At 39.2% G+C, this 27,221-nt stretch overlaps 1 protein-coding gene across 1 annotated transcript in view; it reads left to right on the top strand.

Annotated features, from left to right (window-relative positions):
* LOC110835948 (retinal homeobox protein Rx) overlaps positions 1 to 27,221 on the top strand; it is a 52,612-nt gene that overhangs the window by 14,070 nt on the left and 11,321 nt on the right. The window contains exon 2 of the mRNA XM_022076679.2: positions 8,521 to 8,756. Within this exon, the coding sequence (XP_021932371.1) occupies positions 8,521 to 8,756 (236 nt within the window). The remainder of the gene's footprint in view (positions 1 to 8,520; positions 8,757 to 27,221) is intronic.

Raw genomic sequence — 27,221 nt, 5'->3', positions numbered from 1 at the left:
ATTGTGATTAGACTGATAAAATTGAACAAGAATAAGAATGTTCTTTCAATTCCCACCACATATTTGTTTCTGCCCTTGTTCTGAATGATGTGTAGCTCTAATCTAGTTTAGAACACACCTATTATTGACGTAACACTTATGGGAATGAAATATAAGCTCTTTCAGTGATATTTTTTTTGATCTGTCCTCTTGGTCTGGTGTAGGACCTGGAATTAAAACCATGCTACCGTATAAAAATGCAGAAGAGGGATATTCGGCGAGGCTATGCCAGAATGAGCACATTTTATTGAATACAATACACAACTTAAGCCCATTCGCTCGAAAGCAGCTTTGCTCATTCATTAATATGAATGCCACGGTTCACGAAAAGCGGTTTTCAATTAAAGACTCGCATGGTTCGCATTCCCTTGTCGGATGTTTCACACACGCGGGGTTTCGACCCGCGAAGACATTGAGGGGCATCACGGCATGTGACCTGTAGCTACGTGACGCTTAATGAGCCAGTAAGTCGTGCTCCTCGCCCGCTGGGACAGCGACACCTTCCAGTTATGCGGGTGGTGTAGTTTGTGCATCCAGGAGTAAGAGGAAAGAGCAGATATTTTTGTAATGTTCTTGGAATTTGACGTCCTGGTAAACCGCACATGCAGAGAGATATTTTACGCCGCTCTTGTCCTGCTCGTTTGTTTAATATATGTTCATTATTTTATTTAATTTGTAGAAGTTAACATAACCACGGTGGTCTAGCGGTTAGAACGCTGGCCTTGTAATCCTGGGGGTCTCGGGTTCGATTCCCGGCGGTGCCCGAATTTATAACTTGTGTTGGGCAAGGCCGTGGTCTAGGCAACACGGAGTTTTCCTCCGTGGCATCCCAACAATTACTCCATTCACACACAGAAGAAGGCAATGGCAAACCACTTCTGGATCATCTGCCAAGAACGTATATGAATAGGTCCCAGTCCGAGAAAAGGATGGAAGGATCCTGTTCATATGGACCTGTCGTCAGACAGAACACTAAATAAATAAAATAACATAACCTCAATGGTGAAACTGTGACTTTTCCATTATGCTCTGTCAAATATTTAAATAATACAAATTGTTTATTTTCTCCATCGTCATGAATTAACTTGTGAGTGACGAGTAGATCAGTTTTAAGAAACAGAAATATTATTATATTAATTAAATACATATATATAATATTATTTGTTAATTATTTAATATTTTTTGCAAGTACGACGTGTGTTTGCGCGTCAGATTTATAAATCAACACAGATACACATAAAGATTTAACAGTTTCAAGAAGAGAAAATCAATTTCACGAAAGACTTTGAGCGGATTATTAAATGAAGTGTCATGAGATATAGTGAACTTCTTTAAAGAAAATTTTAGTGGGGGGTGACCAAAAATACATTAAAAGGAGTCAAATGCAAAAGAGGCTTCCAGCATTTGTGATTAGTAAAGCGAATCAACTAAGCTGTTTAAAAACGCTAATGCAAATAGTTCGCCAGTTGTCTGGAGAGCTACTTAAGCGGGTGGTGACGCGTGAGATATCCACTGACTAGATTAATATCGTTAATGATGATAAAACACAATGGAAAGATTTTAATGATAGTGGATTACTGTCCTAATACGTCATTTAAAAATGTTTAATAATTGAAATATCTGGGAACAACAATAACAAATAGAAATGAGGTCCATGATGAAATTAAGAGTAGAATACATTCGAGGAAAACTTGTTTCTGTCTAATTCAAAAGCTGTTATAATCTCGTTTACTATCCAATCACTGAAAATTACGATATATAAAACAATAATTTTGCCTTTTGTCTTGTATGGTTGTGAAACTTGGTCTCTTACCTTGAAGGAAGAACGTAGATTACAAGAGTTTGTAAACAAGGCGCTCACGAAGATATTTGGGCCTAGGAGGGATGAGATAAATGGGGAATTTTGAATATTTCATAACGAGGAGTTGCGTGTTGTACGGGTCACCTATCTTAGTGAGGATAATGAAATCTAGGAGGCTCCGATGGGCTGGACATGTAGCACGAATTGGGTTTGAGATGCAAGGGGTTCATACAGAATTTTGGTGGAAAATCCTTATGGGTAACGACAACTGGGCAGACCAAGAAGGAGATGGAAGGATAACATTAGGATGGATCTTATGGCGGTGGGCTGTGAGGATGGAGTTGGCTCAGGATCGTGTCCGGTGGCGGGCTCTGGTGTTGTCGGTGTTCGATCTGCGGGTTGTGCTACCAGGGAGATAGTGGATTACTGTCCGATTCACCCAAAAAGTTATATTAGTGAAAGGTCACTGTAAAATTTCTTTATCCGAATGCCTCTTGGTCAGGGCATTTTAGCTATTTGATGGTACTGTACAGAAAGCTTCTATTAACTTGTGGTGTAGCAAATATCGATAATTTCACTCATTTCCTAACTCGAGATTATATTGACAAAAAGCATGTTGAAATGTGATATATATACACATTATTTTTTTTTCTCTGTTTTAATATTTTCTACACAAAATAATCAGTGACTTTGCAACGAACGGCATTCATTTATTTACGCATAACAGAATTATAAACATATTCAGAATAAGGAAACATGGCGGAACACAATGTCCTGTTGTCAGAACAAGTACAAAGGATGGCCGATAAGGGGCCACTACAACAAGCCATCTGTTACAGTCCGGTACACTGAGAGAAAAAGATAATTTGCTTTCCAAGAAAGAGATGCGAATGACGCTTGAAAAGGGGCCCTCTGCATGAACCGTATTCTAGCCACACATTTTATAGTCTGCAGAATAAATCATTTTCCACAAACTCTCCATACTTTTGACGTATCTCGTATGGATTTTGATGCTGACAGCAACAAACACGAACGTTAACCTTTTATTCCTCTTGTAACCGAGTTTCCTCCGTGCGACCTTCACACTACATAAAATCACGAAACCGTGTACCTCCTTTAAATGGAGTAAAAATACTCAAATTGGGAATCACCTAGTTTTGAACCCATACACGTCTGAATGAATATGAAAAGAGATATGCACCCAAAAAGACCGGTGTGTGCCTCATTTTACTGGAACTGATGTTTTTCGAACTACAATTTTTACACGAATTAAAGGGAATTTTGTCTAAGGTCACATGTTCACGGCAAAGATAACATAAAGTCTTACTGCCATGAGAATTGTTTTAAGACTCGTCATGCAATATCTTACGAAGATGAGGCGGCAACTTCTTTTCGTGTTAAAACCCGACGTTCTAATTCTGCGCGACGCTAGAACAGTTTTACCCTTCTCATGTCCGAAACATTTCTGTAGGATCAATTATAATGTTAACTTCGAATTATCGTTTCTGTTTACCTAAGGATTCCCCATTCAACATTTTGTATAATTTTTCGTCTCATCCATGCTACATATCCAGCCCATTGTAAACATCGTACTTTACTGCTCCAATAAATAGAGAGAACATTGTAATGCAGTATTTTCTCGTTGCGTTAATAGACTAAAACTTGTCCACAATTCGCTGTTTTGAAATGCTTTTAATTAGTGTCTCTACGTCGATGTAAGGGACCGTGTTTCGTAAGTGTTCGAGACATCTGGTTCTTACGTCTTGTGTTCTAAACCGTTTTTTTTACTAATTTAAAAAAAAAAATTAACCTTATTTTTATTTAAAATAGTATTAAAATATATTAAAATTGTCCGTCAATCACAATAAAGTAATATAAGATAATTAGATGGTTAAAATATTATCCTTTGTTCCGCATCGAGTACTCGATTTACATATGGAACATTCTCGACATGTTTCGGCTTTCATAGAGCCGTCATCAGGTGTATGTTATAAACTCTTAATTCAATTACTGGTGACGGCTCTATGAAAGCCGAAACATGTCGAGAATGTTCCATATGTAAATCGAGTACTCGATACGGAACAAAGGATAATATTTTAACCATCTAATTATCTTATATTACTTTATTGTGATTGACGGACAATTTTAATATATATTTTAATACTATTTTAAATAAAATCACAATATGACGCACCTACAATATCTTATATTTATCATTATTTGTAGCATCGGTAAAATTGAAAAAAAAAGTCTGTCCTGATGCTGTGACTTCAAGCATGTATTTGAACCTGATGATGGTCACATTGGGTTGAAACATGTAGTCCATGATAATTGACTGTGAACTGAATGTGTGAAAGTGACGGACGGGGATAAACAAGATAAAACAATTTTAAATTGCAATAACTTTAGTTATTATTTTCCTAAGTTCCACCATGAACGTCGTTTATCTTAGTTAAAATTTTGGACGAAATACTCGTTCATGTTAAAGATCTATAGCAAAGCAAACGACTGTGCCGTCAAGTTTACTGATACCGGTGTTTGGTACGGGTTCTAGAGGCTTATTGCTAGGCTACCTGTTCGCGTATTAACTTTTACAAGAGTTTGTAAAACGAATTAAAGGTTAATTAGCCCTAGCGGAAAGTAAGGTATTAGCCTTTAAAGCAATTGACCGAGCTTGTGTGCAGGTACAGCTCAGAGATTCGCTGTCCGCGGATTAGAGGAACATCCGGTGAGTGGTGGTAGCTTTACGATGGCAGCGAATGAAGAAGAACATTGGCTTTCATATCGTTCTCATGATCCAGCCTGCGGCCGTCACCGCGTGCAATAGCGACACAAGTACTTTCCAGAACTACCATTCTTCCCACGGTAAAGAGTAGTCATTTTAAAAGTAGGGATGCGAGTCAGAGTCCCCGGTGAGAGAGTTTCCTCTCCAATAGCCACAGTACTTTGACCATTAACCAATAGAAGTTTCAAATATTGACTTCGCCATTTGCACATTAATATAACACTCGTACGTCTTTACAAAAATGTAGGAAGAAACTAACTAACTTGCCCCAGTGACCCCGATACTCAGCCTCACTAACTAACTAACTAACTAACTAACTAACTAACTAGTTGGCTTACCGAACCCGAAGGTTCATCACCGAATTAACCAAAGCCCTGTCCTGGGCCAACAAAATCCAGTCTCCTTCAACTCCTATCTCCCATAGATCCTGCCTGAGATTATCCTCCCATCTACGTCTAGGTCTCCCCAGCGGTCTCTTCCCCTCAGGCTTCCCAAATAGTGGACCCAACCAACCAGATGGCTTAGGGAACCCGAAGGTTCATCACCGAATTAACCAAAGCCCTCCACCGGACCCTGTCCTGGGCCAACAAAATCCAGTCTCCTTCAACTCCTATCTCCCATAGATCCCGCCTGAGATTATCCTCCCATCTACGTCTAGGTCTCCCCAGAGGTCTCTTCCCCTCAGGCTTCCCGGTGCACACCTCTTGTCCCATCCATGCGTGCTACATTCCCCGCCCATCTCATTCTCCTAGACTTAATCACCCTGACAATATTGGGGGAGGAGTACCGATTTTTAAGCGTAGGAAAACACTAATAAAATTATTGCATTGAGCACAGTTGCCCTCGAGAAGCTATCAGACGCTCAGCTAGTACAGAGATAAATGGGACCCAAAGGTCTGTCATCATTTTCACAAACGCGCGCCATTGTAATCGATCTTAAGCCAGATGAATCCAATCAATACTCTCAGGCCCAATTTCTTTGCGATCTACTTAAGATTATTTTAATATAATAATGTTTTCTAAATGTCCCTTCCTTCAAGATATCCATGTACGAAATTTTTTTGTGAAATTTATATTTCTCGTGTGTGCTGCAAACACTTCTCATCATCTTTGATTTGATTATCGTAGTAATATTTAGGGACAATCAATTGGAGTTTTGTCAACGATTGCCCTAGGAATTATTTTACTAAATTTATTATTGCAAGGGGTAATGGAGCTTCTCATGTCGTCCGACGTCTTTCCAAAGCACAAATATTCCTCTTATCAATTATATCTCAAATCCTAAATTTCTGTTCTTTTTTCAGCGTGAAAGAAAGTTTCACACGCGTAGAAATAAACACGTAAAATTATAATCGTTTATATATTATTATATTCTGACAGTAAGTTAAAATTATTCTGAAAAAAAAAACTGGATCGAATCTTCTTTTAATTTTCGTCTGATTTATCTTAATTTCTTCCCAAGTATTTAAACTTTGTCACGTTTAAGAAAATATATTAACTCTCTTTATATTACGAACTTGTCCTTGGATTTGGTGAAGAGGTCTGCGTTGTTTTCAGACCAACTTTTGTAGTAGCATCGAATAGAGAGTTTTGTATTTGTCTTTATAATGTTTATGATTTAGCATCACTCAACATCAGCATATATAAAAATCCGATCTCTCATCGGTTCTAATCTCCTCCTGAACGTATATACTAAAACAAATTTGGAACTTAATACGTCACATAAATGTTTAAACTACGCTTGTACGTACTTGGTTATAGACAGTTTTTAACCCGTCTATCTAGACTATTAGGCTGAACCGACTTTGGCTAGCGAAGACAGCAATAACAAACACTACACATGGAGACCAGCATTCATTTTTGTACCGAAATGATTGGGTAATCAGAGTAAACTGGTTATCTGTTCGTTGATGTATTAAACAGGAAAAATAAATATTTATTTGTTCGTAAGACAGGACATGTCATAAGGTAAATATCATTTTGACGAATTACTCGGCTCTTAAATCAGAGGGTCTGTCCTGATGTTTATAACGCATTTATAACAAGTTTCTGAAATAACTCCACTTGTTTGCAGACTTGTAATGAAAGTAGATGGAAAATATATGGCACTGATGCTATTTCGTTATAATATATCAAATAAACCATCTTTTATTTTAATAAAATCTCTACACCTGATTTTTTTTCGTGTAAGTTTTTCCATTCTGAGGTTTAATTTCCGTTTATAATGGAATAAATGCATTTCTTTTGGTATTACAACTAATACGATTTATGTAATAACAAAATATTCTGTTGTTGATTATAAAGCGGCCTTTACTAATATTCTGTAATACCGTAAATTCTAAATTTTTATCATCTCGATGCTGATAACTAGTTACGGCTACACAAATTTTTGAACCCGAATTCATTTTGAGTTAGAACAGATTCACCGTGTGTCAACGAAAATTCCGAAAATGAACGGTGGAACTGAATGGGAATCATTTTAGTTGTTCAGAAGATAATTAAAAGAGATTTATTAATTTAATTTGATACATTAGACAGAACATATTTTAAATTTAATGAAATCGGAATGCGGCTTACATATATATGGCGTGTAAAAATCGATTTAATGATATTTTTCCCCTGAAAATCTGTTACCAAATCAAATGTACGTCTTACAATATCATATCGTTTAGCAATCGATGTTCAATAAGACCTTATAATGTCATAGGGGTAATTGTGAGTAAAATATGAAATTATTGTGAAAGAAATAGGTTCTATGAATACCGACTCGTTGACACACGCGTTAGGGGAGGGGAGGTTAGTGAACGTGTTTATGAATCCTGGTGTTTCTTTAAGAGGCGGAAAGTTCCTTGTTTTTTCTGAGCGTCGTGTCGTGTTCTGAGTCCATGGTCATTGGTTTGTTGATATTGCAGAAATTTAAGAGAAACATCCGAATGTACAGTCAGAGACGACTTGAAACTACCATAGACCGCTGTTGCCCGAACACGAGCTGCCCCCTCAACAGAGCAACAGATGATAAGCTCATAGAGAACAAGCCCGACTTGTGTTCATTCATTTCAGCAATTATTCAACTTCGGGCTCTGTTAATAACCTGTGCACAGCCTACAGATGCCTGCTATAAGCTTTGCCTTCAATGGAGCCTCTCAACTGTTCCCGATGATGTCCTGTATCTGCCACTCTTTAAGCTGGACGCTCCTTCGTTCTTTTTTGTGGTTTCAGAATTTATCGTGATTTAGGAGAGAAAAAAATATTTGAAAGAACGTCCCATTTCGAGGAGTAGATAACGGGTTTGAATCATGCTTTATTGAAATTTGGATCAGCGGTATGCATTAAAATATGCCTTGATTTTGTTGGTGACATTTCATTTTCTCAATGCGACGAAAGAAGATGGCAGGTTTCTGGGATATTGCGCCTTGTAGTCTGCTAGAGGTATAACGACGTTTCAGAGGTCCTTGCTGCCTCCAACAGGGATACTCGTCGCCCTGATGATGGAGGCAGAAAGGACCTCTGAAACGTCGTTATACCTCTAGCAGACTACAAGGCCCTACAACCCAGAAGACGGCCATCTCCAATGTCTCCACTGTGCTACGTCTGAGAAGTTGTCGGTTTTTCCTCTGAACATAAAAAAATCTTGGTGACACTGGGCATAAGATATTTTAAAAAAACACCACAAAAGGAAACACTGTAATTGTAATCTGGAAGCAAGAAAAATTGATTAGAATGTCATTCGGTGCGTACAGACACTACAAAATGCGGATATAGGCCAAAATACGCGGACGACGAAATTGTGGCAAAAAGGAAAACCTCGGTTGGCGAGAGAGCAAGGCACTAAATGCTCTGTTATCATGTTTCAATTGGGAGATTTTCCGATGACGGAACTTTCTCGTTGTCGCAGAGGGCGACTGCGGTGTGCGCGCAGAGAGTGGCTCCACCACGTCTGGGGACCTGGACGCTGCGGACGGAGATCTGGAGGCGGAGGTTAAACCCCGGAAGATCCGACGCAGCCGGACCACGTTCACGACGTACCAGCTGCACCAGCTGGAGCGCGCGTTCGAGAAGACGCAGTACCCCGACGTGTTCACAAGAGAGGAACTGGCGATGAGACTGGACCTCAGCGAGGCCAGAGTACAGGTCAGATATGCGTCCAAGCCTCACGCCTGGATTGTTTCATGTCACGCTTTCAAATTAAAATTACGCGGTGCCAATGAAATACATTACATAATGTTTGGTTTCTCTCCTGACGGGACAACTAACCAGATGGCTTACCGAACCCGAAGGTTCATCACCGAACTAACCAAAGCCCTCCACCGGACCCTGTCTCCTTCGACTCCTATCTCTTATAGATCCCGCCTGAGATTATCCTCCCATCTACGTCTAGGTCTCCCCCGAGGTCTCTTCCCCTCAGGCTTCCCAACCAATACCCGGTGCACACCTCTTGTCCCATCCATGCGCGCTACATGCCCCGTCCATCTCATTCTTCTCGACTTAATCACCCTGACAATATTGGGGGAGGAGTACAGATTTTTAAGCTCATCATTATGCAGTTTTCTCCACGCTCCATCGTCTTCTCTCCTAGGCCCAAATATCCTTCTCAAACACCTGCAATCTGTGTTCCTCCGTCTAAGTAAGAGACCATGTTTCGCACCCATACAAAACAAGAGGTAAGATTATTGTTTTGTATATTTTAATCTTCGGGTTCTTAGAAATCAGACGGGAAGACAAAATATTTCGAACCGAGAAGTAGCAAGCATTTCCGGAATTTAGTTTTCTCCCCCAACCACCAAAATTCAGACTTGTCTTCGATGTGATCTGTTGGAGATCCACTACCACGCACGATCACGTTCTAGCGACTTTGATATTTACAGTATCATTGGCCAATTAAATGAGCTCTTTTCGTTTCAACAAATGATGCCCATGTCTTTGAGTTATATTTGTTTACAAATGTTCAAAAGACGAAATAACTTTCTAATAACAAAAATAGTTTTTTCTTATTTGCTTTCGTATTTTAGACGTATTGCTTGCGAAATTTTGTTTTGGAATCTATATTCGACGTATTTCTCCTATTAAAAGTGTTTACGTGATCTCTGAAACTTTCTGCGACAGAGTAATTACCGTTAAAGGCCTTGACTACATTCGTAAACATTTACAGCGTCGACGTATGTATTACAATTTCTATGGTTTTATTTTATTTATAGAAATTCTATAATATCAGTCGTGAAGTATTTATCAAACTCCGGAAAAAAAAATTAATGCAGGAATTTATTTATTGTAAAAGGGGGAGAATATAATGACTAGGTGAGCAACTGTTAGCTTCTCACGTCTTTAATCTGTGGAGAACGAAATTAGAAGTTGTCTGCGAATATGTACATTTGAATTCAGATGACCAAGTTAAAGCACATTGCCGTTATGCGTTGTGTTTACAGGAGTTGCGTCTTTGGACGATTGTATTTTGTAGAATTAGTTCAGTTTGTGGCCGTCAGCAGTGAGACCAGAGAGATGTCGCTGTAGGCAGAAATGTTAAGGAGATGTTGGGACAAATTCTGGTCGCTGTCAATATTATTATATTTTGATGCTGCTAAGGGAGCCTGGGAAAAGTTATGAAGTTTTAAAATCAAGAGGTCATGGTTTTCGGTTCAGAATTGAGATAAAAACGTATAGAATATTAACAAATACTTGATTTTTGATTTTAAATAGTTACTTTAGCCGTAATGAACTACCTTGATCTGATGACAGTATTTCAGATGTCAAAGAAATTCGATTTTGTAATGGAACCCAAAGGATTTATTCATGCCATAACAGTAGCACACAGCCGCAACCTGTCCCAAAATTTTCCCTAAAGGTTGGAGCACATTTATTTAAATTTATTTTTACAAAAAAAAATATATTCGTCGAGACACGCGTTTGCCGATACGTTGACGCATTCATGAAATGAAATTTTACGTCCAAATAATCAGCGGCTATGTCAAAATCACGTGATAAGCTTTACACGTGTAAAGCCCTGTTGGTAGTACTGCAAATTCCTTCCCCAAACGTGTTCATAATTACTCTGATTCTTATTTTAATTTACGTATACGCCTCTGTCTGCGCGTTAGGGTTTCCGGATCAAACTTCTGTGTTTATTGAATCTTTTCTCATGTACGAGGTGCGATCGGAAAGTTTCAAGACTGTGTCAATAGCGGGCGAACCGGATGTAGTACGAGCTTCTGCCGCTAGGGGGTGCGGCCTACATTCATAGTGAATCAGTGTGCCAGCCGGCATCATCGAATTAGCATTTGTTTCTTAGTTACGGGCGTTTTGGTAGTGCATTACACCGACCCTCCTGCGATTTCGGAATGGCGTGTGCATCAAATTTTGCCAAAGACTCGCCAAAACGGCTACGGAAACCTATGAAATGCTAAAGCAAGCATTTGGGGAGTCCGCAATGGGTCGTGCACAAACTTTTGTGTGGCATTCACGTTTTAAAAATGGCCGAACCTCTGTCGATGATGACGAGCGTTCTGGACGACCATCTTCGAGCACAACGGCCGAAAATGTTACGAAGATTCGGCAGGCCATTCACGAAGATCGACCATCGTCGTACCATCAACGACTTGTGCGACATTGTTGGGATAGGCTATGGGACCTGTCAGCTGATTCTAAAGGAAGAACTCCACATGCGACGCATCCTGTCTGAGGACCAGAAGCAGAATCGACTTCTCGTTTGTCAGGAGCTCAAAGATCTTGCAAGAACCGACCCCAACTTCCTTTCTAAGCTCCGTGTGACTTCTTCCTCTTCCCAAAGATGAAAATTCAGCTAAAGGGAAGGAGATTTGAGACGATAGAAGAGATTCAGGCAGAATCGCAGATGGTGCTTGACAGGCTGACAAAGAAAGATTTCCAAGGATGCTTCCAGGCTTGGCAGCGGCGCTGGGATCGTTGTGTTCACTCCCAGGGGAACTACTTCGAGGGTGATGGATGAATTTAATACCTGAGATAAGTGTACGGGTCTGGAAACTTTCCGATCGCACCTCGTACCTCAACACAAAATTTGGCTGGTGCATGGAGCGTCATAACCTCGTATTCTGCACGTCTTTATGGTGTAGTGGTTAATCGTTTTAGCTTTTGTAGGTCTAAATATACGGATAACCTAGGCACTGATGAAATAGCTTAAAATCTACTTTCTAATTACTTGAAGAAGATCATTGTCTTCCGGTATCTTGCACCGTGTAGTCTGATAGATGTTGACTGACGTATCAGATACATCAACGAAGACAGCCATCTTTGAACATGTCATCGTAAGAACTTCAAATGTCAGATCGTGTACAAAAACACGAGAAAAGGAAATGAAATTGTGTAATTTGTGTCAGCCTGTTTGTGGGGAAAAAATTTTGCCAAACTCCAGTCCTCACAGTTGACTTTTACTTATTAGTACGTAACGGAACTACAATAAATCCATTAGTTTATCTTAGATAATTTAATTTAATTTGAGCTGATAAATGTGACCGAGGTGCTCGTTAAGGCAGCCTTAACGATTCTGGGAATTTCCGACCTAAACAGTCGTAAAAGCAGCGTCAATTGCTAATGACAGTTCTCCTGAGAGGACGTGTCCTGTCCTGTATCAGTTAGGCCTACACAGTGACAAAATAAGTTACAAGTAGAAATTAAGCTACTTAATTAGCTAAATTTAAATGGAGCTGTGATCTGAAGATTTCTGTCTTCTGGGTTGTTGCGCTGTGTAGTCTGGTAGATGTTAACCAACGTTTCAGAGGTCATACTGCCTCCGTCATCAGGGCGATGAGTATGAAGATTTCTGTCTTCTGGGTTGTGTAGTCTGGTCGATGTTAACCAACGTTTCAGAGGTCATACTGCCTCCGTCATCAGGGCGATGAAGATTTCTGTCTTCTGGGTTGTTGCGCTGTGTAGTCTGGTCGATGGTTACCAACGTTTCAGAGGTCATACTGCCTCCGTCATCAGGGCGATGAAGATTTCTGTCTTCTGGGTTGTTGCGCTGTGTAGTCTGGTCGATGTTTACCAACGTTTCAGAGGTCATACTGCCTCCATCATCAGGGCGATGAGTATGAAGATTTCCGTCTTCTGGGTTGTTGCGCCGTGTAGTCTGGTCGATGTTAACCAACGTTTCAGAGGTCATACTGCCTCCATCATCAGGGCGATGAGTATGAAGATTTCTGTCTTCTGGGTTGTTGCGCCGTGTAGTCTGGTTGATGTTTACCAACGTGTCAGTGGTCATACTGCCTCCATCATCAGGGCGATGAAGATTTCTGTCTTCTGGGTTGTTGCGCTGTGTAGTCTGGTCGATGTTAACCAACGTTTCAGAGGTCATACTGCCTCCGTCGTCAGGGTGATTCATCTTCTGTCTTCTGGGTTGTTGCACTGTGTAGTCTGGTCGATGTTAACCAACGTTTCAGAGGTCATACTGCCTCCGTCATCAGGGGCGATCTCAAGCAAGCACACAGTAGACAATGTCCAGCACAATATTCATACAATGTTTCAAGAATTTTCATAGACTTTAGAGAATCTGTTTGTTTTATTCATGCAGTTAATTCATGTCTCGTTTTGTGCGGAGCTCACGTCTAGGTTTAGTTGGCTGGTAACATGTTCTGCTGTTCTCATGAATACCGATTCATTAATTTTCTCACCTTATCTCAGTAGAAGCTTTTGCTGATTCCCCTTTCCAGCAGTGTTCTTCTATTTTACACACTGATATTTCTCTAATTTTTGTGTTGAGCTGTTTTCGGTGATTCTAATTTGAATTGCATTAATGTCTCTCACTAGCATTTGCTTTCACATTCCCGTGAGAGTCCATAATTCTGCCCTTCGATACCTGTATCTCGCGTTGTGGCTATTATTAAAATGCCTCGTAGCTTTGTTGGTCTCCTGAGTTCTGTTCGTACTCCAAATGTTCTCATGATTTTGTTAATGTCTGGTGATACTCTTTGCATTGGTGATCTATATCTAACTTCTGTTTAGGATTTCGTTTATGAAATTCGATGAGTACGTACGTTTTTCAATATGTAACCCCTATAATTGCTGTTTGTTGAAAGTGTTTTCATTTCTGCCAATCCTGACGTAGATGGGAGCATAATATTAAAATGGATCATAGGGAAATAGGTTTGAGGGATATTGATTGGTTTCATCTGGCTCAAGATAGGGTCCAATGTCGACTCTTGTGACCATGGTATTGGGAAAAAAGCAGGCATTTTCTTTACTGGTTGATATTTTTGCTATTCAAGAAAGACTTATCAGTTATTTATACCAGAGTTCCAATTGATACCCTGTAATACGAGATTTTAACTACCTGCAGTGATTCATAGATCGGTCAGGTAGTCAGTCTACTTATTAGCGTACAACCCTAGTACCGAATTCGACCACAAGCTTCGCCACTGTCCTTAAAGTAATAACTAACAACCAAATCTGTCTGCATAATAGAACTGAATGAAACAATTCGTCGGGATATTGGAGTTACAGCGAAATCCCGAAATTTTGTGGGGCCTATACGAGCTACAGTGGACAATGTACGACATAACTTTGGTGTTACGAATCGGCCACTGCCACAGACCTTCGCAGAATCGTCAGAATTACAATGCACCGTTCTCATGCAAGTGACAATTGAATATCAGCTGGCGTCGTGCGCGAAACCCAAGTTGCGTGCAAAGTAACACTGACCCATCACGAGTTTCCAAAGTAACAAAATAATAATTCAATTCTTTTTAATAATAATAATAATAATAACTATGGGAAATTTTATTGTAGGAAAATAGATTAGTGTTGTGCCCTGGTTACATTATTTTAAAACTAATTGTGTAACGATTTATTACACGTTGAATCCGTAACACAAAGCCACGGAGGAAAAGACGAATCATTTTATCAGTCTTCAGAACTGAATCAGTGGTATCGTAAAATTAAAACTCACTTATTTACATTTTTTAACTCTAAAATTCCTAATCAGATTTCAATGCAATTTTGTGTTTACGGTCTGCAATAACGAATTTAAGTTTGGTTCGTATCGGTCAACTGTAAACTCAGTTGCACTCGAAGCTCTGTTAGAGCTTTGACGATTTTTCTCAGAAACGTTTCAAATACACGAATATGGATTTAAAACGTTTGTTTCAAACAGAGTTTTTTTTCACATAATTAAAATAATTTATGGCTATGGCTTAACCGAGATTAGGAATGAACGGATACCTCATCCTATGGCAACAGTGTTGAGTAACGTCACTTGCAAGAAGTACTTTTATCTTAATAAGTGTGAACACGTTATAATATCTTTTTTCTCAACACTTACCTACTTGTAGTTACTCTTCACAAAAGTGTTGAAACAAACGCGACCTTCACAGCTACAAAACAGAAAAATACGTAAAACTATTTATTTTCAGTATTCTGGAGGACGTTAGACTGATTGTGCGATAGGTTAGGCTAACGAGCACTGAAATAGACTATAGGGCTGTTATAAAAACATTATTACGTAATATTGTTTTAAAATGTTGTCAAAATTAGTAATGTACAACGTTACAGAAGGAGAATAACAACAAAGTTACAGCCAAAGTTTTTGAGGAAATAAATGGAAATCTTACATTATTTGGGTGTAACTATTGGAAATAGACGCCTATAAAAATTATAATATTTTCTTTCCGTCATAAAAACAGGTGAGTAGTTGAAATAGCTTTGTGTTATTTTTATACGAGGTGCGATCAGAAAGTTTCCAGACTGCGCGTATAAAAACCCGTACACTTATCTCAGGTATTAAATTCATCCATCACCCTCGAAGTAGTTCCCCTGGGAGTGAACACAACGATCCCAGCGCCGCTGCCAAGCCTGGAAGCATCCCTGGAAATCTTTCTTTGTCAGCCTGTCAAGCACCATCTGCGATTCTGCCTGAATCTCTTCTATCGTCTCAAATCTCCTTCCCTTTAGCTGAATTTTCATCTTTGGGAAGAGGGAGAAGTCACACGGCGAATAAGGAGGGTGCGGGATGACGGCCATGGTGTTTGAGGCCAAAAACTGCCGAACTTTGAGGGCGGTGTGCGCTGGCGCGTTGTCATGATGCGTCCCATGTGGAGTTCTTCCTTTAGAATCAGCTGACAGGTCCCATAGCCTATCCCAACAATGTCGCACAAGTCGTTGATGGTACGATGTCGATCTTCGTGAATGGCCTGCCGAATCTTCGTAACATTTTCGGGCGTTGTGCTCGAAGATGGTCGTCCAGAACGCTCGTCATCATCGACAGAGGTTCGGCCATTTTTAAAACGTGAATGCCATACAAAAGTTTGTGCACGACCCATTGCGGACTCCCCAAATGCTTGCTTTAGCATTTCATAGGTTTCCGTAGCCGTTTTGGCGAGTCTTTGGCAAAATTTGATGCACACGCCATTCCGAAATCGCAGGAGGGTCGGTGTAATGCACTACCAAAACGCCCGTAACTAAGAAACAAATGCTAATTCGATGATGCCGGCTGGCACACTGATTCACTATGAATGTGGGCCGCACCCCCTAGCGGCAGAAGCTCGTACTACATCCGGTTCGCCCGCTATTGACACAGTCTTGAAACTTTCCGATCGCACCTCGTAGTTGATACGAGGTTAGACTGACTCTGTGGTAATGTTTTTAAGGGGTCAATTGTATATCCTCCAGATTTTATATGAGTGAGTATGGAGCAGTGGTGGAATAATATTAGCAGGAAAAACCCGAATAACTCGGAATAACTTTGTCCACCACAAATCAGCTGGTCGCGAATACGAGCCTCTACACTCAGAAGCTGACGGTTAACCACCTGTCCAATGGCTCTGTCCAATAGCTGTAAGGTAATAAATACATTTGTGTCTACGTCGTATCTGAAGTGACTATTAAAAAAGATAGGCCTAAATGTTTACGAACTTAATTAATAATTGATTTTTTTTGTAATAATTCAAGTTAAGTGTAATTTAAAATGTAATGACAGTTTTTCGACTTTTCGTACATTTCTGGTTCAGATAATTTTCGTCACGTGTTTAGAGTTTCATTATGTGTTAATCTAGACTGTGTTAGCACGTGGTGTGGTTGTATTTTTGTTCAAATATGGCGACGGGCGAAACTGGAAGTTACATGTGAAGAAAATTTAATACATTGTATGCGTTTTAATGTCTTACCTTTGAGTATTAAAACAACTTTAAATATTTTATGCAGATATAAGCGCAAAGGTGAAACAACGTTATGTAGGCTTGTCCGACAAGAAAGGTCTTCATGATTGCAATCGATTCTTGGAGCTGTGACGCCTATCAAGCCATTGGTTGTGATTAAACTTAGCCTAAACACTGTCAGATTTCTAGTCGAACGAACCATTTGTTACAAACCAATCACGAAAGCTTAGCTAACAGAGGGCACTGGAGTGATGTATTGTTTGTAATTCGTTTCGTGAAGTTTGTCGTTTGAAGCAAATTGCAGGCCTGAATTAAATTCTCGAATCGTTTACGGATTTTAACTTTTAGCGTAATATTAATAATTTGTATTTGTTTGTTTAAATCTTGTCAGTCTAATCACAATAAAATTCCTAATTAAATATTAAAATATTACCATAATTAACATTTAAATATTTAAAATATGTTAAATGATATTATATATCGAAATGTTCGATTTACATTAGATCATCACTTTTTTACACGACATGTTTCAGTTCTAAAAGAACCATCTTCAGGTGTATAAAATAATATAAACTTAAATATAATTTCTTAAATGCAACTTTTTAGTCAGATGTTTTTCAGATTTCAAATGATGTTTTCTTCCAGATTTTTATTGTATTTTTTAATATCGTATTCGAAGTTGTTTTGTATATGTACGTCGTGCTTAATATGATTTTGTGTGGGTGGACGTTTGTTGTTGTTTTAGTATCCAGAAATGAAGTTGTGGAGGAGTTACGTCCATCTGGAAGTATATTTTAAATATTTAAATGTTAATTATAGTAATATTTTAATATTTAATATGAACTTTTGTGATTAGACTGACAAATTTAAACAAATATATATTTATCACAAAATGACGCAACTTTATCATCTCAATTTGTGTTTGATTGCGAGGCTCGCAGATTTGGTTTTCTTTGCTGTGATAACTTGTCATAACTTTCTCATATCTGCACACAGATTCGAATTAAGAGGTAGACTGGTGTGATGTGAGAGATGGAACAGTTGACATTGTTTACTGTAGGTCTTCAGAAATGGATTACAATGTTCAGTTATAGACTTAGCTCATCGTGTAATTAATTCATTACCTATACGAGAATGAAAATCGATAGGTGTAGGAGGTACACTGGAATTTATAGTACCCTAGTTATCGTGAGCTTTTCGGCGATGATTTGTCGAGCTAAGGATCTTTAACATGAATTTTCAAATGCACTTATGCAGGATCTAACACAAATGTAATAGTGAAATGCATTCTGTACAAAATAATAATTTCCTTTGAGAATTTGTTAGGAAAAACATAATTTCCTAAGCTGCATACACGACATCATACTTCTGTTCCTTTCCCCGGTGTTTTGAGCGACGCCCGACAGAGGGGCAAGACTCGTGATGCCAATGCCATGACAGTCAGGTAAAATTTCGGCGATTGACCTCAAGGTCAACAACACAAATATTATTTGTTTTGTGATTTAGGTTTTTTTTTAGTGGTATTCGGTGGTAAACTTGTCTTGTGGGCACACTAGATTATACGACTCGAGTCAAAGACATCACAGTCTTCGGCAGCCATTTAAAGACGACTGTTAGACAACCCGTAATACCACATGGGGGGAAGCGTTGGTTCGCGTGTCATCAGATGTGGGCCTATGTGTACATAAACTTACGCAACAAGCTTTTAGCAACTGAATTTTTGACGCCTGAAGATGACCCGGTCGGGCCGAAACATGTAACGCGAATAAAGATTGTGTATACATCTTTTTCATATATTTATGTTAATCAATGATAAAATCATGAAACGTAGTACAGCTAGAATCCTATTTACGTTATTTCGATGTAATGTCATCTGATGGTGGTAGTTCCTGTAACGTAGGGCCAAAGTTATTAGGAAATATTATTTTTTAAATTTCCTAATCTTACATTGTCCCTCTGGCCTGAAGAGCAGGTTTCTGGTATTTTACGTTTCGATAATATTTAATTTTATCTCCGTATCGTCTTCAATTTCTCTGAGGACGTAGGCATTACGTTCAGTTCATCTTAATTTTTTTAATGTAGTTTGAACTGGAAACTTGTATTACCGCCAATTTAATTTTCCTTAAAATTTGCGTTCGAAAGCGGCGTTTCAGTTCCAGAAATTTCTGTTGCTATTTAATATTTCAGTCGCTTCTTATCTTAAGCCTCATTTTATTTTCAATAATCATTCTGTTATGTCATACGATCTGTTCCTTAGCATTAACGTATTTTATATCCGACTCTATATTCTTATATATAAAGTTGATGTTGTGGGTTTGGGTCTTTATTTGAATGTTTATATGTTCGCTCGTACCTCGAGAAATGATAAACCGATTTGCACCAAACTTGGCATGCTTATTTCTTGAGAAACTCGTTAAAGGCTAATCCAGTTTTAAATAACATTTTTTGCATATTCGTCTGAAAGCCATAATATTTATATTTTGATTGTTATTACGACGTTAAACTAGTTACCAAGGTCTTGCGTCTTGAAATGAAACCTCCGTATATGTTCTTATAATTTATTAATAATAATCAATATATAATTAGACTAGCAGATTTCCCAAATTTGCTAAATTCAACAAATTCTTGAATCTTTTATCAATATTTATTACCGGAAAGTTTACCACAGGCCGAATCATTCGATACGTATTATTGAATATTATAAAACAATTATTATTATTATTATTATTATCTCTAAATCCAACATATTCAACGAAACTTAAGCCCAGAACAATTTTTTGATTTGTGTAATGTTCTCGCTGAAAAAAACTTTTTCTTATATACACCGTTATGTCGTGTTTAATTTCCGAGATACAGAAATATTTAGAATAAAGCCAATATATAAACTTCCTTTCCGTATAGACGTATTTATGTCAAATTCTACGGAACCTTGGTTCCACTGACAACTTTTGTTCCATTTTTCTTTCGAGCTACAACATCAGCCCTCACCAGGATTCGAACTCAGGACACTTATATGGAGTTTTCATCTTCCCGTGTTCTGAAGATGGCTGTCTTCCGGGTTGTTGCACTGTCTAGTGTTGTAGGAGTTTATAACATTTCAGAGGTCCTTACTGCCTTTATCATCAGGGCTACAACCCAGAAGGCAGCCATCTTTAAACTCACCGCCGCGAAAACCTCAAATCCAACTTCCTGTGTTTTCCTATTGATCTCAAGGAATAAAGTATGTCAAGTCTGGTACAAATCGGTATGTCCGTTCTCGACCTAGGCCCCAGATTGCTTGCTAGCTGAGCTCGGCACGGCCTGGTAGAAAAAGCGTGGAGGTGCGCGCGCAGTCCATATCACCTTGCTCCTCCCCCCGGCTCCAAGAACACGCAAGTGCTCTGGTCCTTACTATACGTACATAACCTTAATTTTAATGTTACGTATAAGATTACTAGTGAAGAGTGAAGTGTTTAGCGAATATGTATCATTCACTTAAGTAATGCTCGGATTTATAATTTTTCTGTCTCGTATTTAATCACGCTAAAATTATAAGCCCTGGAATATTTACAAATTAGAACACCCCCTGAGAAGGAAATGAAGGTTCTGTTACGTCTATATTATATAAGAAACGAGCAATCTGCAAGGAGAAAATTGAATTTTGTAGTTTTGTTACTATGAGCAATGATTCCTATTAGTCTAATGATGGATGTCATATGACCCGAATTGTGTCACAACGTCGGATGTTGAGACACACGGAAGTTTATTGAATATTTCCAATGTGTCTGCGTGTCAGGTCGAGGAGACACGATAGTGTCCCATGTGGGGTCAAAGTTTCCGTAATTATAATAATATAACTATATGAGGGAATTGTCAATTTTTTATCACTTAAGTGTAATATTTCTTACTGGGACACTGGGTGTACTCGAAAACGTCACCAAATTGCACGCTTGAGGACTTAACTACCCCTTACCTCGTGCTTCTAATTCAGCAACACATCGTTGATAGTTTTTCTGTGCTGCGAGTTCTGAGTTGTCTTCAATCGTCTGCGTTTCACTGTCTTTGTGCGATTTGAATGTGGCCTTCAAACGTGATTTGGTGACGGTTTTTAAAATGAACAATAATTATTTTTTTTAGAGAATTCTTTCCACTAGTAGGGAACTTTTTTTAGTTCACTACATTCGGTGTTTTTAGTCTTGTAGATATTGACAGACGATTAAAAATAGCTTTCTGCGTCCATGACGAGGGCAATAATTCTACGGCCAATTAAACATCAGTTTCTCTCTCCATTTAGGCCTACAACCCAGCTGCTAGGCTTAGTAATAATTTCGTATTATGAAAGTAGTCATATTTAATCTTAGTAATATGTTTATCCAGTCACAATTACCGCGTATATTAAGGCTTGGGTCCAACTTGAAAAAATGATAATTGTTTATCGCTGTTATCATTAATTACTTATTACTTATCTCATATCTGCCGGCATTTTTCAGTATCCTATACGCGGCCACATTTTAAAGTCTATTATGTGCGTCAAATGCCACGGTGGTCTAGCGGTTAGAACGCTGGGGTCTCGGGTTCGATTGCCGGCGGTGCCCGAATTTATAACTTGTGTTGGGCAAGGCCGTGGTCTAGGCAACACGGAGTTTTCCTCCGTGGCATCCCAACAATTACTCCATTCACACACAGAAGAAGGCAATGGCAAACCACTTCTGGATCATCTGCCAAGAACGTATATGAACAGGTCCCAGTCCGAGAAAAGGATGGAAGGATCCTGTTCATATGGACCTGTCGTCAGACAGAACACTAAATAATATAATAAATAAATAAACGGAGAATGTATGAATTTATGAAAACACTAATTTAAAATGTGATATTATGTGTCGTGCCTTCACACAATGAACTGATGTACCGCTAAATGGAATCACTGACATGTGACACGTAAAAGAAAGTTTGAACTGTCTTTTTGTTACGACATAAGTACGCGTCCAGGGAACAAAACTTGTCGTGGTGTGCCTTCTAACTACTCCCATTATCTAATCCGCACTGCATTAACCACACAACAATCTCCTCCTCAAATTATTCGCCTTCTTCTCCGTTCTCCTCCCAATTATATCCTCCCGAATCTGAGTCGCGCATTCAGGATAATTTGCCTAGAACCACCGCTGTGAATTAGCAGGGCATTAGTACAATTTTAATCCTCTTGGCTCGGTCGGGTGGTTGTGTACAGTGAAGGGTGAAAAGGGGGGAGTGCTGGGAACTGCAAACAAGACCACGTCCCACTATGGTCGCTGAAACTCAACTTGCGATTCGACCCTCGTTTGTTACGTAGCTCTTGGTCGGACGTGACTCACGTTAAGTGTGATCGCGTCCCTGGAGCTTCGTTTCGGGTGGGGGGGGGGGGGGCTCAGTATTGGACATGCGATTACACGTCATTGTGCTGTTCCAACAATAGTCCCAATTGCCTCGAACAAAACGCTAAATGATCCTTTAGCAAAAGCTTCCAGATGGGAGAGGGGTTAGGTACGGTTTCGTGTAGCAATTTTCCCATTTGTGCAAATTAATTAGTGAAATTGTTTCCAATTAAGATGCAATTCAGTTGTGTTGTTGTCGAGCTGTGATATATATATATGTCGTAAAAATGGCGGACGTGCAGCCTCACCGTAAGTGTTGGGGGTTTGAAAGAACGCTAATGAATGACGTAGAGCTATTTGCTTACAGAACTAGGATTAAATCGAACAGAACAGATTTCCTATCCGATAACACAGGGCGATATATTTGTCTCAGCAGCTACAAACTTAATTTTCTGATACTGTAAAAAGAAACTTTTTGTAAATTCTGTGTATAGAGCTGATAGCAGTGATTAAATTATGGGCTGGATGCCCGGGGGTTCGATTCCCCGATTCTTGTACTACAGGCAATTCTCGATTTACGAACGAGTTCCGTTCCAAGACGTTGTTCGTTATGTGTATCTTGCATTCCTGAGCTTTTACGATACGTGTCGTATACGTTAGCAGCCATTTTAAAATATTAAAACCATGTACTAATTATCATATAATAATTTTTTGATAATTATTTTAATAAATACATTTTTTAAAAATTTATTTATTTAAGTCGTACAATTATGTTCACTATACGTTTGGCATTTCGTTTTATAAGGAACTCTATCTATTGGCGACTTTAAAAAATTTTGAATGAGTTATGACAGCCCGTTACGGATAAGTAGGAACACTTTCTCGCCGATAATATTAAAACGGACTCAAAAGAATAATATTGGACGTTGAGGACTGGATTTATCATCCGACTTCCTACCGATAGATTCTACGTGAGTCTGAAGATGGTCTTCTGGTAGAAGTTTTGCCGACGTTTCAGAGGTTCTTACTGCCTCCATCATCAGATCGATTAGGCAGCACATTTCTTGTAGACACATCTCGTTTAATGTGACTCAGTAATGTTAAGTTTAAAAGTCTTAAGAAGATTGTTAGTAAGTGGGACGGACTGCAATAGGTTATTTCTGAAATAACAATATCGTTTCTGTATCAGGTATGATTTTGTTGTCACGAATATTTGCAATTGTGTTGCTATGTTGCATAATCTGATTAAATACCATTAGTTTGTAGGGACATTCGGAAACTGTGTTGAAGCCTCTTAGAGAAAAGATGGAATCCGCTTACAGTAGATGTATCGTCTCCACTTACCAGACGGTAATTGGATATCTGCACATTTTGTATACGGATAAGGGAGCACGAATATCATTCAGTTCCACGACGCTGTAAGTGGCCCACCTGTCATACAGCGACTGTTACTCCGAGAGTAAAAAGGGGATTGTATTTGGACCTAACAGAAAGAATTATATAATGAGGAGTCACATCATTTGTGCTTTTCACTAAATATTAGGCCGATTACATTGATCGAATTAAATAAGGGAGAAGGGGGGGAATTGACGAGATTTGTATAGTTCAAATGTGAGACACGAGAAATGTATACAGATTTTATGACAAACGTCAGATGTACGAGGCTCGTCCACAAAGTAAGTTTCCCGGGGGCCGTTTACAGAAACAAAACACAATTTCATGGAAATATTTATTGCAACAGATACAGCAAGTGTCCAGCTATTTTTCAACATATTCGCCACCGGAATTGAGACATTTGTCATACCGTGGGACCAACTTTTGAATACCTGTGTCGTAGAAGTCTGCCGCCTGGGATTGGAACCACTGTGTGACAACCATCTCCGCCTCTCTGTCATTCTCAAAACGCTGACGCTGACCGGACAGGAATTTCTTGAGGTGTAGGAAAAGATGGAAATCACTGGGAGCGAGGTCCGGGCTGTAGGGTGAATGATTAAACACCTCCCAGCTGAACTCCTGCAGGAGACTCGCTGTCCGTCGAGCCCTGTGCGGCCTAGCGCTATCACTGACCGCACTTCACAGTCGGCGGGAGCTGGAATAAGAACCTCCATCTTCAACAGCTGCAACGATGCTACTGTGAGAACGCGGGAAGTACCGTTAGTGCATGCGCCATGCTACGTCATTGCTCTATCACGTACGCACAGTCGCTTCGCGCAATATAAGGTTTGCTAGCTGTGGGACGAGTGGGAAACTTACTTTGTGGACGCGCCTCGTAAAAAGACCATTCTGGATAAACAGACCTCGATGACAGGGTGATGTTTCGTGGATCTTAACGCAAATAAAATACGAGGGTGTCTTCTGGATTGAACTGTCTCTGGACAGCAGCGAACTTTCAGGTTCCACAAGAAGGAAACAATTTCTTAATCAGTTATCAGCTTCTCTGTAGACATTCTGCTCCATGGGGCTACGCAGTCATAAGAATATTTGTTTCCTTAGTATCTCATGTTTGCTCTGTATTAGGAACGACACCCTGGCAGGAGGGGGTGTTTGTTTGGTCGTCCGGAATTACTTAACAGATATCGGCAAAATTTAACATTGTGCTTTCACCGGAAGTTTCGAAAGGGAATTTATTCTTATGGGCCTGCATGTTGGTCCACTGTTAAGTCTTACTTCATAGAACTTAATCACAGAACGTAGGACTTGAGGTTCTCACGGTGATAAGTTACTAAGATGGCTGCCTTCTGAGGTGTAGTTCATTGTGTTCAGGTGGAAATGTACTTATCGCCCTGATGATGGAGGCAGCAGTTAATTCTTTACCGTTGGTAAACTTCTACCAGATAGTAAGGCGCTCCAGACTGATAGAAAACATAACCTTACAAACCGGCCATCTTACATTATCGATATGTGATCTACGTCGTGTGTTTATGAACACGTTTTTTATGTGTTGCGTATTTAGCGGAACACAGATAATATTTCGACTTTTCTAATTCGCGTATCATCAGTGGATTTAAGGTTACGAAACAGATTACCACGTGAAGACTTAATTCAGCAAACAGTTACACGTTTTGTTAATTAACTCGGTCACAGTCGAACAGCTAGTATACCTGCTTCGTAGCTTGGACGTCCTTGGTTCAAATCTCGGTCAGGAGACCGGTTGTTCTGATTAGATTTCCAAGGTTTTTCTCAGTCTTTCCAGGCAGATACGAGGTGCGATCGGAAAGTTTCAAGACTGCGCCTGTAAAAACCCGTACACTTATCTCAGATATTAAATTCATCCATCACCCTCGAAGTAGTTCCCCTGGGAGTGAACACAACGATCCCAGCGCCGCTGCCAAGCCTGGAAGCATCCCTGGAAATCTTTCTTTGTCAGCCTGTCAAGCACCATCTGCGATTCTGCCTGAATCTCTTCTATCGTCTCAAATCTCCTTCCCTTTAGCTGAATTTTCATCTTTGGGAAGAGGAAGAAGTCACACGGAGCTTAGAAAGGAAGTTGGGGTCGGTTCTTGCAAGATCTTTGAGCTCCTGACAAACGAGAAGTCAGGTCGATTCTGCTTCTGGTCCTCAGACAGGATGCGTCGCATGTGGAGTTCTTCCTTTAGAATCAGCTGACAGGTTCCATAGCCTATCCCAACAATGTCGCACAAGTCGTTGATGGTACGACGTCGATCTTCGTAACATTTTCGGGCGTTGTGCTCGAAGATGGTCGTCCAGAACGCTCGTCATCATCGACAGAGGTTCGGCCATACGGTGATAGTATCATAAATGATGCTACTACTGTTTGCTTTCACATACTTTCCAATTTAATTATTACCTTGTCACTCGATGTTGTTTAATCCGAGCTTCTGACAGTTTTGTTAAAACACCAGTTGGTAAATTCGTTCATCCAGCGCACAGTCGCAGTTCCGCCTGTCTTCAGTCGTTCAAGAGACACGTTACAGTGCCACACCACGCTGGAAGTGACGTACGCTAGTGCATACGGTACGCGATACTCCTTACTGTGAAATAAATGAGATTTCTTTTTACCGAAAACAGCAAAGTAACATTTTACGTAAAACAAACGAATTGGACACTGATTAAAGATTTCTATTCTTTCGAAATAATCACAGCAAAAACGATTTCATAATCTCGTATACTCTCCGTCTGCATTATTAATATGATCTGAAAGGAGGATGTGGGCACGTAACAGAATTATATAGACGAGTGATCGGTTGTCAACTTCTCTACACTGACTCACGTGCAAGACTTACGATTGAGTTAGTTCGTTTGTTAAAATTGTCTTTTGTATAAGAATTTCACGAGAAATCATTACAAAAATATTCTCTCTATGTTATTTATTGAGTTTGTTAAATAAATATTTTAATATTTCAGAGTATTGTGGTAGGTGGGCGTCATTTAAGTCGAATCAATTTATTTTGTTTTATTTTTCCAGGATGCCTGCATGAAACCGTATATGTCATCTGCCTCAAAGTTACCTTAACACAAAGTAGAGTGGAATCATAATTGGTATTCATTCAAGTAATTTTTCATATAATGGAATGTCTCCATAGTAACAGTTGACGTCATGTTATATATATGTTAGAAGTTTTCATTGAATTTCACAAACTTTCCTTTTTTTAATGTTGTAAAAATAATAAACAAATAAGAATACAAATTGATGTTTCCAGAATTCTGTTTCGAATTGTGACAAAAGACATCTCCTTCAGCGGACTCCATTTTTGTATACGCGCATTAGGTAGACTTGTACGGGGAGTTGAAGGGAAATATGCTTACAAAATTACGCACTGAAAGAAAATGTCTTCCAAAGACAATACTTTTGTGGAATCTGGAACACCGTTTTCCGAGTGCTTACGTGAATTTAATTAATTACGATATCTACAGCCTAGACAGTTAAGTCTTGATATTGGTAATAGAACCTCTACATTCCTACATATAAGTTGAACAACTGATAAAATTTTTTGGCAACATAACGTCTGTGAATGCGTATATGAAATTGTCAGAAAATTTAATTTACCGATTGGTAAAATACGTAAATGACACGTGGAAATGAACCTGTTGTTTTTAGTTGTAATCAAAGTAATTTTGAACCATAATTTGTGTCCTTATTTACGCCTCAAAATATATAGAGGCATACCTCGGAGATATTGCGGGGTTCCAGA

The sequence above is a fragment of the Zootermopsis nevadensis genome, unplaced genomic scaffold, assembly GCF_977971745.1.
Source record: "Zootermopsis nevadensis isolate Lab colony 2312 unplaced genomic scaffold, Znev_1.0 Znev_ptg000024l, whole genome shotgun sequence".
Taxonomy (NCBI): Eukaryota; Metazoa; Arthropoda; class Insecta; order Blattodea; family Termopsidae; genus Zootermopsis; species Zootermopsis nevadensis.
Note: the sequence above shows the minus strand (reverse complement) of the source record. Positions and strands in the feature narration are given on the sequence as shown.